Raw genomic sequence first — 18,001 nt, 5'->3', positions numbered from 1 at the left:
TTCTCAATAATACATAAATTTAAACAAATTGAATATTAATGTTTCTTTATTTTCTGCGATTATATTATAGATTAATACATAAGCCTTTAGCCTAGATGTACTATGTTAAGACAATCTCAGTTTAATTAAAAAATAAAAATAAAATAAAATTATCAATACATGAATTGTATTGGCAATAAATAAAACTTTACTTATTAAATAAAATAATTTAAAATTGTACATTGCAATCTTGATAAATTTAAATATAATAAAAAAATAAATTTAATTTTAAAGATGATATAAAATTTTTACTAATTTTATTGATTTTTTTTAAAACTACTCTTTTTTAATTTTATTTTAAAGGGACGTAACTCTACAAAATTCGAGCAAAGATCTAATAATTTGATCACATTAGAAATAGCTGATCACCTGTCTCTTTTACAAAAGTGAACATGATCTACATAAAGTTGATTACTTTATAATAATAATGAGTAATTATGGACACAGAAGTGCTGAAGGCTTCAAATGAGTAGCAATTCTTTGTGAACAACAGAGAGTTTCCGAATTCACAGGGTGCAAGTTTCACTACACTAGTGGAAAACATATTTATTCAATGTTGGTAGAGAAAAAAGAAAAAAAAAACTATTCTCTAAATAATACAAGATTTATTAGCTATGAGGTTAGCATACTGAACTCCCCGGAGGTCCCGGGTTCGAATCCAGCTGCTGACCCTTAGATTTTCTCTTCCTAGGAGCTTCTTACAGCTCACTGTCCGGTGATGGACAGTGTTGTCTGTAACGAGAGAACACTGTCCGGAGGCCGGCAGTGCACTGAAAAAGATCCGGGCGCCAATAACCTTAGATGTTGACGCGCCTTAAATCATTAAAAAATAAATAATACAAGATTTCCATTGAAGGCTAAAATGTTGACCATTTTTGTTGAATTAACAAAGAGACCTTCATTTACAGAATAATTGTTAATTAAAAAAGTGAACATGCCAAACAAAAACTATCAGTAAAAAATAAATAAAAAGAATAAATAATTGTGAGCAAACAGACTATTCAATTTTCTGAGTAATTTTTTAAATTATCTAATACATTTTCAGAAATATCTATTTTAAGTGAATGAATGAATAAGTAATTTTTTTCCTTCAACATGATTATGATTGACTCAAGATTTTTGCTTCCTGAAATAAATTAAGTGAAGTGAGTGAAACAATACGATGTGTTTTTTTTTTAATCTTATTTGAATTTAAGATGAGACAAAGACTTGAATAATCTTAAGAGGCGAGACATGTCATTTCTTCATGCTGATCCCGTGGGCTAACCCAAACTCTGTACTGATATCTCCGATAGTAGTTGGGTTTGGTGTATCCATAGACAAACTACTCGTCACAAACACATACACACACATATATACATTCATATATTCATCATAAACTTTATAGACGCCTAAAACAGACATCATTGAAGTCTGCAATCAATTCGACTTTATTAAAATACTACTTCTTAAATCTAAATGACGTCAGGCTTTCTTCAAGTATCATTTTATTATAATGAAATATGTACTATTGAAATCAACAATTTATTTTTTTTATATAAATTCCAAAATCAATGAAATTTAATTAAATAAATTGCGGCAAGATCAAGTCGTGATCAGATGAATAAATTGATCAGATTTTTTAAATTGAAGAAAGATAATTTTTTGTGTACTTTCCGCTTAAATATAATTAAGGGACCCAATGTCCCTTGGATAAATAATGCTAACATTCCCAACTTTCCCTTCATCCTTTGCAAAGTTCTTTTGCAATTTATTTCGTAGTCTGTACGCACCATTTATAAAAAGTATTTATAGACATAAGACTTGCGAGCACCCACTTCTACATTTTCAAATAGAAGTTAAACCGATTCACTTTTCAAGCAAACTAGGTTTTGTCCCTAGCAACTAATTATTAAGGGTTTTTTACAATTAAGGACCTCAGAGTTTTGAATAAGAGTTTTACACACCCTTTCTTTTCAATCAACCTAATTAATTAGACGCCTCTTGTAGAAGCCTCGTCACAAAGTATGTGAATTCAATCCCCGTGTAGACAAGAAGAAGAGGAAATCGGTTGAAACAATCCTGTCTGATTGCATTCCAATCACTACTTTGCGAAATTAAACCTCAAATACTTAAAAGACCTGAAAAAATATTACTCAAAACGACAGTTAGAGAAACCAGGTAGTAGCATCCGAACACTTTGAAGCAAAAGCGAAATAAATATTAACTAACCTAATCATATAAGCCATTAATAAAACTGTAATTGATTATTTAATTTATTTACAAAATAAAGTAGATATAAATGAAGGATTTAAAAGAAAGAGAATGCCAATTTCTCAACAATCAGTCGTATACTATTTTAAAAAGAAATAAAAAATGGCATTTGTTTGTCTCTAGAAAAAGCTAAATAATATTGCTGACAGCCAGGAAGAAATACAGTTTTTTAAAGTCTATTCTTCATTAGGAACTGTCCTCTTTTTTTATACACACTAATGAGTAAAGTAAGTTTTTTTTTTTGCTCTGGAATCGCAGTACAAGATAAAAACAATTAACAAAAAGACATTTATATGCTTAAGCCAATATAATTGATACACGACGTCTCACTGACGGATATTGTGTTGATGTTGAAGTAGTTGTTGCTGTTGTTGTAAACAACCTAATAAACAAAAACATAGATGAAGAGAACTTTTAGTAGCATCCTTTTTCCTCTCACTCTAAATTTTGTTTTCTTTGATAATTAACGAGAACTATAATCATAAGCAAAATTCTTACTCGTCGTAGACTTTGTATTTGAATAAGTAAGAAGATGCTGTGGACTACTACCAGAGGAATTTCTATGAGCTGTGTAATAGTGCCTCTGGAGGTAGCCGCTTCGTTTAAAAGATTTTCCACAAATTCTGCATATAAAACCATTTAAGAGTGTATGCGACTGTACATGGCACAAATATAAAGATTTTGTAGTGAACGTTTCACCACATTCCTTGCATGACAATGGATTATCTGCGATATGGCTCCATCTGAAAGAAGTTGAATAAAATATGTGAGAAGTTTGTGACAAGTTAAACAGAATAAATTTTGTACAAATTGTTCTTTATCAAGAACTTAATTATAAATAAAACTATCAACTTCAGAAATTTTCCTTTGAAAATGCCTGCTTATTCTTTTTGTCTCGCAACTGGAGTTAAGCTTAGACTACAACTTTTTTCCAGTACAAGGATTTTGTTTTTTCTTCTAATGTTTTACAACTTTTATTTGGATTGATTTAATTTAAATTATGAAAGCTGATGCCCTTTTCACTTTCCACTTTTGTAAAAACTAGTCATTGACTACAAATAAGGATATGCAACCTTTTCGGATTATATAATTGTGATTGTTAAAAAAGGAAATACATTGCCGTTACACAAATAAAGGACATTTGAATTAAATAACAATAATTATGTTATTAAGAGTTTTTAAATGGATACAGTTAATTTCTTCCAGCAAGCATATTTTCCCATTTCCGATCGGCTCCCCCCCCCCCCCATCATTATCAGTTGATTTATCGGATTCACCTGATAAGTAAATATCAATTCCATCTTCAGAGATTGAATTTATCAAAACTATATATTGTATTTATATACATAAGTCAGAGGATGATTTAGTTTGATGTCGAGAATTTGACTTTTGCTTCTATAACGAACTGACTGATTCTCTTATTTAATTGATAAATCAATCACTAGTAACAGATAGAAACCACTGAAACTAATAGTAATAAGGAAAAGCGCCCTTTTTAAATACATACTACCAGCCCTCTCTCTTCTTGACTAGATAAATGGCACACCTCCTGGCAGTCCCGGTTATAATTACATAGGGAGGCGTAATAATCCTCTTTTTGCTTTCCAAAGAATAGGGACCTCCGTCATATTCTGATCTAATCTATATTGTTACGTTAAAACACCTAAATAATAACTTTCTGATAATCTCTGACCATCATACGTCAAATTTACTACTGTTTTGTCGTAAAAAATAATTCTTATTTAATGTAAACTTTGTCTATCTAATAAAATGTGAAAAACGAGCATCAAATAATTTTCTATCAGGCACTCCCTTTTTCCTGAAAGATGATTTTCTCGACCAATCCAGCAAAATTTATACTATTTTTTATTTTATTAATTTATGGGCTGCCTCTTTACCAACCTACAAGAACTATTTTGCTCCTATAAATTAATCTTTATTAAATCTTTTGAGTTCACCAAGCAGCCTTACAATGAATAAAATTACTTCTTCAGATATTACGAACAAATAGCGTTAATCCTTAAAGTTAAATATTTAAATAACAGCAATATAAAAAATTAACTTACCTGTGAGAAACAAGATAACTTTTCACAGAAAATCGTTTGTCACAAACGTCACACGCGTATGGCAATTCTCCAGTGTGTATTCTTTTGTGTGTATTTAAACTACTTTTCTGACTAAAGTGTTTATGACAGACCTCGCACTGAAATGGCCTCTCCCCTGTGTGCGACCGCAAATGGACATCCAGGTACGGCTTTCGGCAAAAGGCAGCATCGCAATGTTCGCAGTGATATGGTCTATTACTTGAATGGCTTTTCAGATGAAAATATTTCAGATCAAACATCTTTTTTATGGATATATTAATGAGTAATTCGGTTAAACACTGACCTAATATCCATAATCGGATGAAACATGGAATTTAACAATAATCCAAGCCTAAAGTAATAAAATATCTGCTTTTGAGTGTTTTACTCAACTTCAAACAAATATATACTACCATTAATGGACTGATCAAAATAAGAATGGAGATCGCGTTGATGACAAAATATTCAGCTGACAGGAATTTATCGATTTAAAACTTCGATAGATTCTGTCGATTATTTACCAATTTTATTAATTTCTTAGTAATTAAATGGCAGGACTTTTATGTCAAAAAAAAAAAAAAATTAAAAACGTGCCTTTCAATTAATAAAAAGTTTTTTTTTATTTTAGGTTTCTATTATTACTCACACATGTTAAATTAGTGTATTATTCATACCTTTTGCACGTATTACAATAAATACAATGATTATGTATAAGAACCTAAGTTTACAACAGAATTAAACGTAATGATTATTATTTTCTTAAAAGGAATAACTAAACACTTTTATTGTAAAATTTTAATTTGGCCGACAACGTTTAGTAAGTTAGCAAGAAAAACTACTGCTTTTATACATTGAATCCTATAACAAAAATAATAAATAAAAAAACTCCTTGTTTGAATTATTTCAACTTCCTGTGGCTACAGAAGTTTTCTCATTCTCTTCATATTATACATAATTATTCAAGTATGTAACAGTTAGAATAACTCTAAAAAATCAATTATTAGCCAAAGCCGATTTTCATTTTTTCGCTCAATCTTCATAAATGAATGAATTGCTAGCCTCTTTCCTCCTCAAATAAAAAAGAGGACGCATTGCACCTTTGATTCATCCAATTCATTACTAACACTGGTTGATTTACGAAATAAAATATTCTTTTGTAAATTACACATCACTTATGCAAAAAAAATGAGGTTAAATCACTCAACTAAGGGACCCAGCTCGAAGCTCTCCTTAGTAAATGAAGCCAATTAAGTCATTCTAGTAAAAGAGGCTTAATCTAGAAGAGTTTGAAGGTACTAAATTTTGTTAGGCAATTTTTGAAGGTAGTAGTACAACCTTTCGCCTAATCCCTGTATAATTTTAAACCACCCAACGAAATATCAACACGCAAAAAATTGCCTATTCAGGAAGAGTAGACCCTTCGTTAAATCTAGTCTAATTCGTTTTACCTGGAGACTCTCTTCATTTTCTCTCTGATGCTTTTGAAATCCAATGTAACCAAGCTTCAGCCACACACAAACCGATTCGCTCTTGACTGAAACCAAGTCTTAGGACATTTATTTAAAATATTTAATTAGTAATTCAAGCTTCATAGTTCCGCAAAATGAAATACATTTTACAAGGAACATTATACGTTGAGTCTTTAACATACCAAATGTAGTGAGGATAAAAACAGCAACAACAAAAATAAAGACATCAGGTCTATTACATCAAACTCTATTACAATGAACTTTCTGGCCTCCAAAGATTTCCAATCTATTCCCGCACTAAGAGAAAGTACAAATGGTTAAAATTAAAAAAAAACATTTCTTAAAAATCTTTTTTTTAATATATACATGAAATTCTTCAATTTAATTATTATAGAAATAAATATAAAGAACAAAAAAGTTTTTTTTGTCATAAATATTTTAAATAAAAAGATTATATTGCCACACTTTAAAACTCATATTATTATTATTTTTGTAAGATTATATGAATCTCTTGGAAAGATGTACTTTTTTTTTTAATTTTCTTGCACATATCGATATAATATCATCACAGCTAAATTAACAAAAAGAAAAGATATCATAAAATATATAACTTTCTTTTAATTTTTATTGAAGTTGGTTGCTAATGAACACATGCACAACGATACTGACCTAAATCTACTTTGATAAACTCATATTATTACAGTTGTAAAAAGCAAAAAATTGCTAGCTAATTATATTTTATAAAATATTCTGTTAATATATTTTTTTAATGTATAATATACTTATTATTTTTTATACAGAGATCATCAGATTCTGGTTTGGTATCGTAAAAAGTCTAGGATTTTGAAAAAATGGTAATTACCTGGGGCGTCACTAGTAATCTATACAGACACTGGGGTAGAAAAAAGAAACACCTTGATTATTTGAGGAGATATTAGTTAAAATCTTTCACGTATTTTTTTCATTTAACTCTGCCAAATTATAGATTACCATTAATTATCATTCTTACTTCAAAGATCTTATTTTACTCATGCTCTCCAAATTAAAGACACAAATGGATTTTAAGTTGTAAAAATTTTAATTAATCCCTTATATACAATCGTTTACAATCATCATGATTTGACCTTTACCTTCTTCGCTTATTTTTATTCCCCAAGCGATATCGTAGCTGAAGAAGAAGGAAAAGAAGTTACTATTGGTATTTAAATTGAACAGGACGATTGCTCTTCAAATAACCGACAGGTTAAACAAGCAATCACAGTTGCAGTCCCAAATCTCTTATACTTTTTTCAAAATGTTTCAAATCCACACAGGTTTAACATCTTCACTATAAACAACTTTTTAATTGATTTAAGTGTTTTTTTTTTTTTAAGCTTAACATCACAATTAATGATATTTGTCATCATTTTATTGAAAATTTTATTTATCTCTTATATTCACCTTATATTCGCTAACAATCTATTTTTGGAAGCAATGTGGGCAGACATTTTATTATTTCATCACCAAAATTGGTATTTTTTTTTAATAACCGCTTTACTTAGACTGTAGTTACTTATATTGCGCGTGGACATGCATCACCGCTGCCGTTCTTGTAACTTACTATTGGGAGTAACAAAGAAGGCCAAGTATGAAACTAAAAGAAGAATATTTTTTGCTTAGGGATCATTTTGTAATGCTGGGAAGGTTTCGAGACAGTTTTACAAACTATTCCAATATCTTCCTAAATCACTTTTGGAGTTCAGGTGAACTAGAGCCATTTTACGATGAAATTAACACAAAGCTGAGGATAAAATTGAAATTCAAACTCAGTACTTAACAGCACATGAAACTAAACGTACTTGTGGATAAAACAACAAGCGACACATGTCTTTTTACCAAATAAATCATACATAACATATATAATGAAATTTAAAGCAACTTGTTAAAGCAATATTATGTGATAATTAAGAAATTCCGCGCTTCTCCTACCCCAGAGATAAATGAATTACGATTATTTTTGAGAATATTGTCAATACAAATGTTTACTCTTTCGATACTCACCAGATATTAGAAAGGCAAATTTTCTAATGCATGCAAAGTTATTTTGGAAGTAAAAACTAAAAAGAAAAAAAAAATAATCTCTATAAATTAGGGCTTATTTAAATAGATATTTGTTGTACTACAGCACAGGAGAGATAGGAGAGATAAAAATAAAATAAATCTAACATTTTTCTCCTAAATATTAGTTTTTAAACTTAAATGGAAACAAAAAAACAAGCAGACAAAATTTAAGTGATACTATAAAATTGTTCATCTTTAAAAAAAAAAAAATCTCAAAGACACTAAAAGATAATACACGATTTTTTAACAAATTTCATGATTGAAAGGTTCGTATCATTTAAAATAATAATAATAATAAAATTAAATAAACAAAAATATCAGAAAAATTGTAAACTTAGAATTGCACATATTAAAAATATTAACTACATGACAGATACAATAATGGACCTAAGGATTTCTGTTCTCCAACTATGTTTTTGAGAGTTTCAATTTTTAAGAGCTGATCAAAAAAAAAAAAATAATAATAAAAAGGAGTTAGAGAACACAATTTTTGTCATAAATTTCATTAGCAAGTAATAAAACGAAAAAGGAAGTACATAAAATGGTATATACAATAAAATTATAAGCAATAATTATATGATAAGAAATAATTTATAATATAATTACAGAATTTAACTTTCAGACTTTTATTATTCACAAGGATCTTCGTAGAATTATAACAATAAAGTGATAAGAAGAATTAAAAGGAAAGTGATTACCTTAATTGTTAGGATTACATTTAATAAGAAATAAAATAAGTAGTCGGGAATGAAGGTGCTAAACAGTTCCTTAAAAAAAAAAATGAACACTAACCTACAGTTTGTTTTTAAGGATCTAAAAGCAAAGAAAAGGAAAAGATTACCGGGAAACGCTCCCAAACGACAAGGATGTAACCATAGATTTTAGTACATAAAGCTGAATTTTGGAAATACCGAATTACCGACAATACCGGACAAAAGAAAGAATTTCTCCTATTTTAAATTCAGTCTAGTTTTTTCTGAATCCCAAAGCCTGAGTTCACGAGAGAATATCAAAAACTATGATTTTCCTCGGTTTTAAAATTCTGAGACCATTTTTGTGCATTGTTTTCTTTACACAGTTTATCCAGCTATACAAATATCTTTCAGTGTCAAAATTTTCGTTAAAAATTCATACAAAACAGCTCCCAGAATATCAAGAAGTTGGCTTTTACAATGGAGGTATCTAGGTGTCGCAAAAAGTATGCTCTCTATCTCAAGACGTTGGTAAAATTTTTATCATACTTTACTTGTCTTTCAACAAGAAATATTTAAGCAATAAATGAATTTTAGGACATCCATACTTCTTGAACGTGTGCAAAAATCTCTGAATTCTAATTCAAAAAGAGATGAGGCACGCTTGATGATGACCTGCATCGTATCTAAATAATGAAGTAAACAGGAGAAAATATACTCAGAAAACTAAAACAAAATAAAACAAATTATCAAACATGCTAAGTTTACAATATTTTCCAACGGGAAAAGTGATTTATTTTCTTGTCAAAAAGAGGAAAATAAAGTTTATAATATGCTTTGTGTTTGTACAAGTTCAAGGGTAGGAGAAGAGTCAAAGAAGAGGAGGGTAGCACCACCTGATATCCCAGATGTTACATAACCTGTGCCGAATGATGAATGTCACAAGGTTAACTGAACAGAAAAGGGAGCTCAAATGCAATTATCCTCCATGCTGGGCTCTGATTCGCTGATACACCCAGCTTCTTTTGGGTAATGTATGACTTGCGATAAAAATAACAAACAAAAAGAATGAGAGGATGTGGACTCACTAAAACACACCCTTCGAGAAAAGCTAACAAATAGGATGGTAATAATCCACAATCTAAGAACTAAGTGGTTTCCACCTTTAATACCAGTCCGATTCATCGCTATCACTAGTGATATGAGATCATTGCCACATTTAGACCTGAAGAGAATAATAATAGAAAAAAGACCAATTATAAGACCTTACCATGTAAAAAAATGAAGTTTCTCCTTCTAGACCTAGAAAGGGCCGGCACAATTTGCTTCTTATGGACGCGTTACCTAAAGAACAGGATCCATCTATGATTTTATTTTTATTCTAAACTGCTACTCCTTATCTGTTGAATCAATCTGTCTTAACAATTTATTAGTGGAATTACTAGGACAAGAAATATGGCACAAGGAGACAGGCGCTTGATAATATTATTTCTACCCACACTTTTTTAAAAATAACTAGCAAGACTTTAGTGTAGATGTGAAAAGCTAGACTCTGTGTACGATGAACATCTTGTAATGTAGATAATACATAATAAAATAGAAGTCAATAAATAATCAAAATTCTGAGCTATACGAATTTGAATGAGTTAAAGAAAATGATCGAAAATAGGAAAACCTAAACCTAACTAATAAACTAAATTCCTCATTCAATAAAATAAAATTTACATAAAATTATAGGAATCAGAAAATTTAACGATTTTTGTTTTTTTCTCTTAACTGATCAAATAACAATTAACAATACGTGTTTCTTGTAAAAACTAGATGTATACTATTATTAATCATGATGATGTAAATAATTACAATTTGTTGATTTGTATATCAGTTTACTGTTTAAAAAGCTTAAGTAACCAAAGTATTTTGATAAGACATCCTGATGGGAGTATAATACAATAATATCCATCATGTATTTTTGTCTGTTCCCTTATTCTTTTGTTTGTTTGTTTAAACATCATCATTATTATTAAATAACTACTATATATCATGTATATATAACATGTAAGTGAAATATTACTCAGTATGTCTTTATTTACAGAAATTAAAATCAATTATTATAGTAGATTTTCTTCATTGCAACCGCCCACTTTTTAAATTTTTTACATTCTCCAAATTTGGATTATTAAAATAAACAACTACAGAAATAAATTATTTCTACAATAAGTTAAAATTATCGTAATCATTTACCTTTCTTGTTTCAACAAATTAAAAAAATCTACAAAAATATTTTAAGTTCTAAACTAAAGAATACCGAGTGTTTGTAATTCATACAATTTATTTTAAAATTATTATAATGATATTAAGTTAAGAGATATACTAACGTATATATTCGATTGGTTTAAAACCATTCTTAAAATGAATTCAGATGAATAAATGTTTAGTTGCATAATAAACCCTTACACGAAAAAATATTATTTTTTTTTATCAATTCAGATTAGTCTAAATATTTTTGAGAAGTTAGATTTTTCGTTTAACGATGACAATTTTTCTATTAAATTGTGTAAAACACTAAAATTTATTCATATACTGGAAATTATTATAAATTTGTACAACTTCGCATGGAAAAGTAAGCTAACTACCAAAATTATATGAAAATAATAGGGATATGAATGCAAATGATTATTCAATGCTCAACTAATTGGAGTTTTACGCCAATCGGTAAGAAAGAAAAAAAAGCGTAAGATTTCCTTTTTCTATTCCCAGCGAATAAAAATAACCTTCTTATTTGCTGCCACAGTGATGATTCTAGCCAAAAATAACCTAATCTGTTTGCAGACTGAGCTTGATCGGGAAGTGAATGAACTAAGTTTTAGTGTAAGGAGTACAGATTCGATTTACCAGACTAACATTATTAGTCGTCTCTTTAAAATAAAGGTGATAATAATGTTGGTTAATAAGAATCATCCAGGGTTTGACTATGGCGTGGTTGATCGTAGAACTTAACAGCCTTACTCAAAAAGAAAATATAAAATTCAAATGACAATCCATGTGAACAGAACAGGACTTCAATTCAAAGTATTTTACATAAATTATGGTCACCGCCATTCATAAATATTTTATGAGCAAAAACATCTCTAAATCAACAATAGTGACGCTGATGTTCATAAAGAAAAACAATCTCTTTCTATTAAGATGGAAATGAATAAACTCCGAATGATTTATAGTGTTGTTCAGGAGCGTCAACTTTAGCGGCAAAGAATCAATCAAAAGTTAAAAGCTTTGTCTAATAGGGAGGTTATTGTCATTTTCCTACCCGTGAAGAAAAATAAATTGATAACGGAGACAAATTTAGATAGTGTTAAAAAAATGTGTTTTGAATTGCCTCAGTAATTAAATTCGTTTGTAACAAATGGGCGCAATAAAAAAATTGGTTGAAATATAAATATGTACTTTAATAATAATGAGATTTATTGAGAGCCATTAAAAATATGTTGACACCATTACTAATCAACTTGAATTAGTTATAATTATTTAAAACGCGAAATAGCTCCATCCTCAAGATTTTGCTAACTTTCAACCCTTAGAATTAAAAATATTTTTTAACTACAAGTTAAAATCGTCTTAATATCAGAATGTAGACATTTAAAATGCTTAACAAACCTAAAAACAGTAAAGTTTGTGGAAATAGGTCAAATATTTACTGACGCTCAAAAATATTTGACCATTGAATGCTAATAGGTAATAATGCCCATTAAATTAAAATTGTTTAGTCTCTAAAAGAAAAAAATGTATTCAGATTTTAACTAATAAAATTATAGCTCAAAATTTCTAAGCAACCTTTAAACAAAAATAATTCAGAACTTCTTGTGCGTTTATGAATGGTATGCTAATGTGAAATCTATTTATTTTCTTCTCAATAATTAATAATCAATTACAAGAATTCAAATTCTAGACATTAGATTCACGAAAATTTGGAACTGATTGGGGGCTGTTTGTTAAATGCATAAAAATCACGGACTATATCAACCATTTAATGGACGAGGCTTTTATTACTAATTCTTTTAGACACACTGAAAGGTTTTTTGATTCTAACTATCGTAATATTATCGAATCAATTGATATAAGGTTTCATAAATATTACAGAATTAACTAAGCGAAAAAATATCAATAACCATCCTCTTGAAAAAATTATGTAGTAATTAGCAATTAAAGAGTTGATTCAACCATTGACATCTAGATTTTTTTTAATTTTTCTATAAATAAAAACTTTATTTCCCTTTTAAAGAAAAATTAGGATCTGCTAGCTCAAGTCTCCAAACTACTCAAGTAATAAGAAAGTACTATAAGAATATTCTACTTATAAACCTCAATTAACAAATCGAATAAAATGGTTCTCAAATTAAGCATCGTGACTATAATAGCAATTTTTTCAACGCTAAGGAATAAGTTTTCAAATCAGCAACAATAACCATTTCCTTTCAGAAGCGGGAATCCACCAGCTATTTCTTCAGGTTTCCTACGGGTTTCACTCCTTAACATGGAATAACCTTAAACACTGTTACCTCCAACACTTATTCTGCACCTATCACAGGCCTTACACAGGTAGCTGTGTGAAAAACTTAAATTTCCTGCCTAGACAGTCTCTGGTTCACCGCCATACAGCATCTCGTCTTGGGAGGCGTCGATACAAAGGCCCTAAGATCTTTCTTGATCAAACATAAACTCCCTACAGTTACCAGGCAGAATGACTCATAGCACTACTTTCAATTTAGGAAATCTGAGAAATGGATGATTTTATCTTGCCCTAAAACTGGCAACTTCCCAAACAGATAAATCATCCTTGTTTGTTGGAAGTTAGAAGACAAAGCAACGTAATCAGATAGAAGGTACTCGAAGTCTCCTCGGTCTCTCCAATATATTTTCACATGCCGACTCCTTCCAGGTTCAGTTTTTTTAGATATCTTCTTCTTCTACCCCACAAAGAAATCACCATCAGCAAGTTGACCTTATTTATTTATACTCAAACCAATGACGCACCACATCTGTTTCAGTTATAATTGACAAGAAAAATCTTCACTTGCTTCAGTATAGTTCTCTTTTTGCTTCCTGAACTCCTTCTGGAGAAATCTGTCGCCTATCTTGCAGAAGAGCTCAGACCTCATATAATGTCTTGTCCAGCAAGAGCATCGACTTCTAACTATCACTTCAATAAACAAACATTGCTCTGTCTTTCTACAGCACTTTACGCTGCCAACACTTATGCATTTAACTTCATAGACACCTGTCTACACAAGTAACACATCTGCAGACTAACAGCCTAATTTCAGTACGAGTTAATGTGTCAATGAATGGAATAAAAACCTCTCAGAAGCAAGGGCTGTCTATCGACAAGGCCAAAAATTCGTTTTCCCGAACGATAGATATACTGATTATCTTTTTATTTTCTTTTGTTTTAATTGCTGGGTTAAAAGTAACCAATATGGTGACAGAATTGGTAATGCAGTAAAAAACGATGAATGGAAGTTGAAGTTAACCAGACAGAAGCTCTGTCAGCGCATTGAGTTCCTTGAAATGTCGACATGCTAAGAATGTTTAACGTCTCATGGACAAAAAAGTGACCAATTGAAAGGTATTCTTACAAACAGACAAGGAATGTGAGCTGATATACATAGAATAGATTTTAAATGCGACACTTCAAGGGATAAATCGATTAAAAACGGGATCTACGACGCCAAAGAATTTAGTGGTTAAAAAATCTGCTTCAATGATTCGAGATATTACATCACTATTTGGGAAATCCGCAAAATAATAATAATAATTATAACCGCAAAATATTCAAGCGTTCAAGGCATCCAAAATCATTAGAACCACTTCATCGGGAGAAAGAAAACAGAAAGAAGGAAAAAAGAAGGGTTGCCAAAAAGGAAAACGATTTATAATAATCTCATAGATTTTTATCATTGGCAAATAAGTGAGTAAATCCTTTAATAAATTCAGTTATTTAAAACATTCACTTTCAGTTAATACTTGAAGGAGGGTGCACAAAGTTTCTTAAAAAAGAACTAAAGATGGTGATTTTTTTTTTTTCGTGAAGCTCAATTGAAACATGTAAAGCAAAATAAATAAAATAACTAACGAAACAATAATAACATTATTAAAAATAATAATAATAATAATTAGCTCATTAACTTAGCGAAAAACAACAAAGAAGTCAGATCAAAATAAGTTAAAAATTATACGAATAGAACTTGCTACTTTCTCAAAAATCAGTCACGAAAATTACAAAGAAAAAATAATCTGTAATGGCAACTAAGTACTTTTTAGCGAAAGCGTGTAAAAATTGTATTTTTTTTTTGCTGGTTATAATTCTAAATAGCTGGGATATTATTATAGTTGTCAATATTATGTCATGTTCTAACTATATTCGCTAGGAACTGTCTTTTTCAATACACTAATGATTAGATTTTTTTTAACAATAAAAAAAAAGTCTCTTTTCTCAGCAGCATAAACGCGCAGAAGATATAAATTTAAGAAAGGAAGAAAGAAAGAAAAAAAATACGTGTTATTTCTTACGCACAATCTTTCACTGTGGTACAGTAAGTTGTTGTTGAGTCTGTTGCTGTTGATGTTGTTGCTGCTGTTGTTGAAGTTGCTGTTGTTGAAGTTGCTGTAGTTTACCTAAAAAAAAAAATAAAAATAAAAACGCTTATTAGAATTTCTATTCAAAGTGTACAAATTTTTATAATACAAAATTCTTACTCGGCACATGACTATAAATTTGAGTATGTCTGAGGACTACTACCAGAAGAAGAACTTCTATGCACAGTAAAATTGTGCCTCTGAAGATAGCTGCTACGTTTAAAAGATTTCCCACAAATTCTGCATATAAAACCAGTCATTAATGTGTGCGATTGGACATGATACAAGTACAAGGCTTTTGTTGTGAATTTTTCACCGCATTGGTCGCATGACAGTGGATTGTCTGCAATGTGGCACCACCTGAAAGCGAAAAAAGCAAACAAAAAGTATATTATTAATTCAAAATGAATTAATTTACTTAATAGAAACTTTTATGCCTCATCAAAAATATTTGTTAAACTAACATAACTGGACAGCTTAACAACTGCTGATAAATTAAATTTATGTGTGGCAGTTGTTAAAAGATACGTTATTTCTTCAGGAGCTGGGAAATAAATTTGTGGTTTTGTGAAAAAGTCTAACTAATATACTGTTTTAAAGATAATTTAGTTTTTTGGTCCTAGCTAACCATTACAATGGAAGTTATAATGCTTTTCCCTGGGCACACCAAGGAAAAGGTAAATTGATTCATAAATAAAGAGAAAAAGCAAGACCTTAAAGTGACAGAGATCACTATTGGACTACAAAATAGAAGTGACATAAAGAATTGGGAAAGCCACAAGGATATCGCTTCCAATCTGTAGAAATCTGTGCTTCTCAAACACGAGAATGGAGTATGGTTAATTTTAAGCAAAACAGCATGCATGTTATTCTTAATTAATTCTGACCAGTTTCGGATTTTCACTTATCTTTACAGTGATTGGGGAGTCATTAATTTAGTGAAGTATAGTGAGTGATGGAACATTATGTTCTTTAGAGGAAAGACCCTCTCACAGATAGGTACTTAAAAGAAGACCTGAGCTAGGGAAAAGAGTTTTCTACATTATTTTGGCAATTGAAGGCAAGTAACAGTATTTTGCCAATATGCCAATATACATAACAATATATCTGATTTTCTTTGCTGCCATCAGGGATAAAACAAGCAATAAATAAAATCTATCATAAAAGTCAATATAAATACATATATAATATTATTAGTTTGCAATTTTGACTAATTCCTAATAATCCGAAAGTGATTTTTTTTCATTGCATCTGAATTCAATTCACACCGTAAATGCTAACATCATTGTATTGTTCTGCATTTATTATTCTCGGTTCTCTATTTGTTTTTCAGGTTAGTAAACAATAAGATAAATTGTAGTGTTAAGTTTTATGGCACTAAAGATAAAATAATACATGTAATATCTTACAAACTATTTTGAACTAGTATTTAATATTTTTTTGCAAGTAAAAAATGTAACTTACCTGTGAGAAATAACATAACTTTTCACGGCAAATCGTTTGTCACAAACATCACACGCGTATGGAAGTTCTCCAGTGTGCATTCTTTTGTGAGTATTTAGACTACTTTTTTGACTAAAGTGTTTATGACAAATCTCACACTTAAAAGGTCTTTCCCCAGTATGTGAACGTAGATGCGCCTCAAGATATGGCTTTCTGCAAAATGATGCATCGCAATGTTCACAATGATATGGTTTATTACTTGAATGACTTTTCAGATGAACATAATATGAAGAGGGTGATGATAAAACTCGGCCACAAATTTTGCAGGCTTTGCTTTTAGCACTTCTTGCAGCTGCAGTAACTTCACATTTTGGAAGATCTGTATCACTCTCATAGCTATATATCTGTAAAGAATACAAAATTATTAAATGCAGCTTTTAATAAAAATAAGTAATTTTTTTCCAATAGGAATATAAAGTAAATAACAGCAAGTTATTTAAATATTTCATTCTACTTTTACTATAAAATCTGAACATTGTTCCAACAAAAAACAAAACACTACTGTGCTAAAATTTAAATTAACTCGCTATTTAAAAATTAAATGTTATACTAAAATTTCGAATTTTACTTCTCTTTTGAAGTAACTGACCATTTTAGAGGAAATTGCTGATTTTAAACATTTGAACCACGGTTCATTGTCCATTTATGGCATTTCTTTCTGGGCAATTAATTTATAAATAGATACTTTTAATTTCCTTAACAATCACCATTCATCATCAAACCAAGTTCGAATGAAGCTAAAAAAAATGTGGCAAGTAAAAACAAATAAAAAAATCTTTATTAATTGAATGTATTATAAATGAAGTTAGAAACTTGCCATTTTCGAGTCTAATGTTTATCTAAATCAGCTTGCGCAAGGAAGCTCGTACAAGTAGCCATAAGAAATGCCTTTTTTCCCCTTATCTGTGGTTTTTAAGAATGTATTTTAGCATAGATTGGTAGTAAATGCTGACAATTAAACCCACCATCTATTTTAAAAACAATAAAGGAAATTTTTTTCCCTTCAGATTTTAAAACTAAAACAGACCTCAGGTATGACACTTATAAATGTAACTTCATCAGACATTATGAATACATTTCACAATATTTTAATTAAACTAAAATGTCACTAATTAAAAACACTACACCGGGTCTATTAATAATGTAAACAACTTTTTAAATTTATCAAAAACCAAAATCAAAATACATTTTCAGAAACCTCCCTCCAGAGGTTAGTGTTAGTCACAGA

The 18,001-nt window shown here is 29.8% G+C and overlaps 2 protein-coding genes across 3 annotated transcripts in view; one reads left to right on the top strand and one right to left on the bottom strand.

Annotated features, from left to right (window-relative positions):
• Positions 1-28: 28 nt before the first annotated feature.
• LOC141451516 (uncharacterized) lies at positions 29-17,984 on the bottom strand. Its single transcript, XM_074122954.1, has 8 exons — positions 17,591-17,984; positions 17,363-17,510; positions 16,735-17,117; positions 15,434-15,630; positions 15,218-15,309; positions 4,359-4,711; positions 2,791-3,035; positions 29-2,674 (listed from the first exon to the last, which is right to left on the bottom strand). The coding sequence occupies exons 2-8, from the start codon at positions 17,414-17,416 to the stop codon at positions 2,619-2,621; spliced, it is 1,380 nt and encodes a 459-aa protein (XP_073979055.1). The 5' UTR covers positions 17,417-17,510; positions 17,591-17,984; the 3' UTR covers positions 29-2,618.
• LOC141450743 (salivary peroxidase/catechol oxidase-like) overlaps positions 16,682-18,001 on the top strand; it is a 73,678-nt gene continuing 72,358 nt past the window's right edge. For both annotated transcript variants that reach the window (XM_074121478.1, XM_074121476.1), the window contains exon 1: positions 16,682-16,820. The gene's annotated coding sequence lies outside the window, so the exon portion shown is untranslated. The remainder of the gene's footprint in view (positions 16,821-18,001) is intronic.

This window comes from Rhodnius prolixus, unplaced genomic scaffold (assembly GCF_049639745.1).
Source record: "Rhodnius prolixus isolate KJV_2025 unplaced genomic scaffold, Rpr scaffold_8, whole genome shotgun sequence".
Taxonomy (NCBI): Eukaryota; Metazoa; Arthropoda; class Insecta; order Hemiptera; family Reduviidae; genus Rhodnius; species Rhodnius prolixus.
This window is presented reverse-complemented; position numbering and strand designations above follow the sequence as displayed.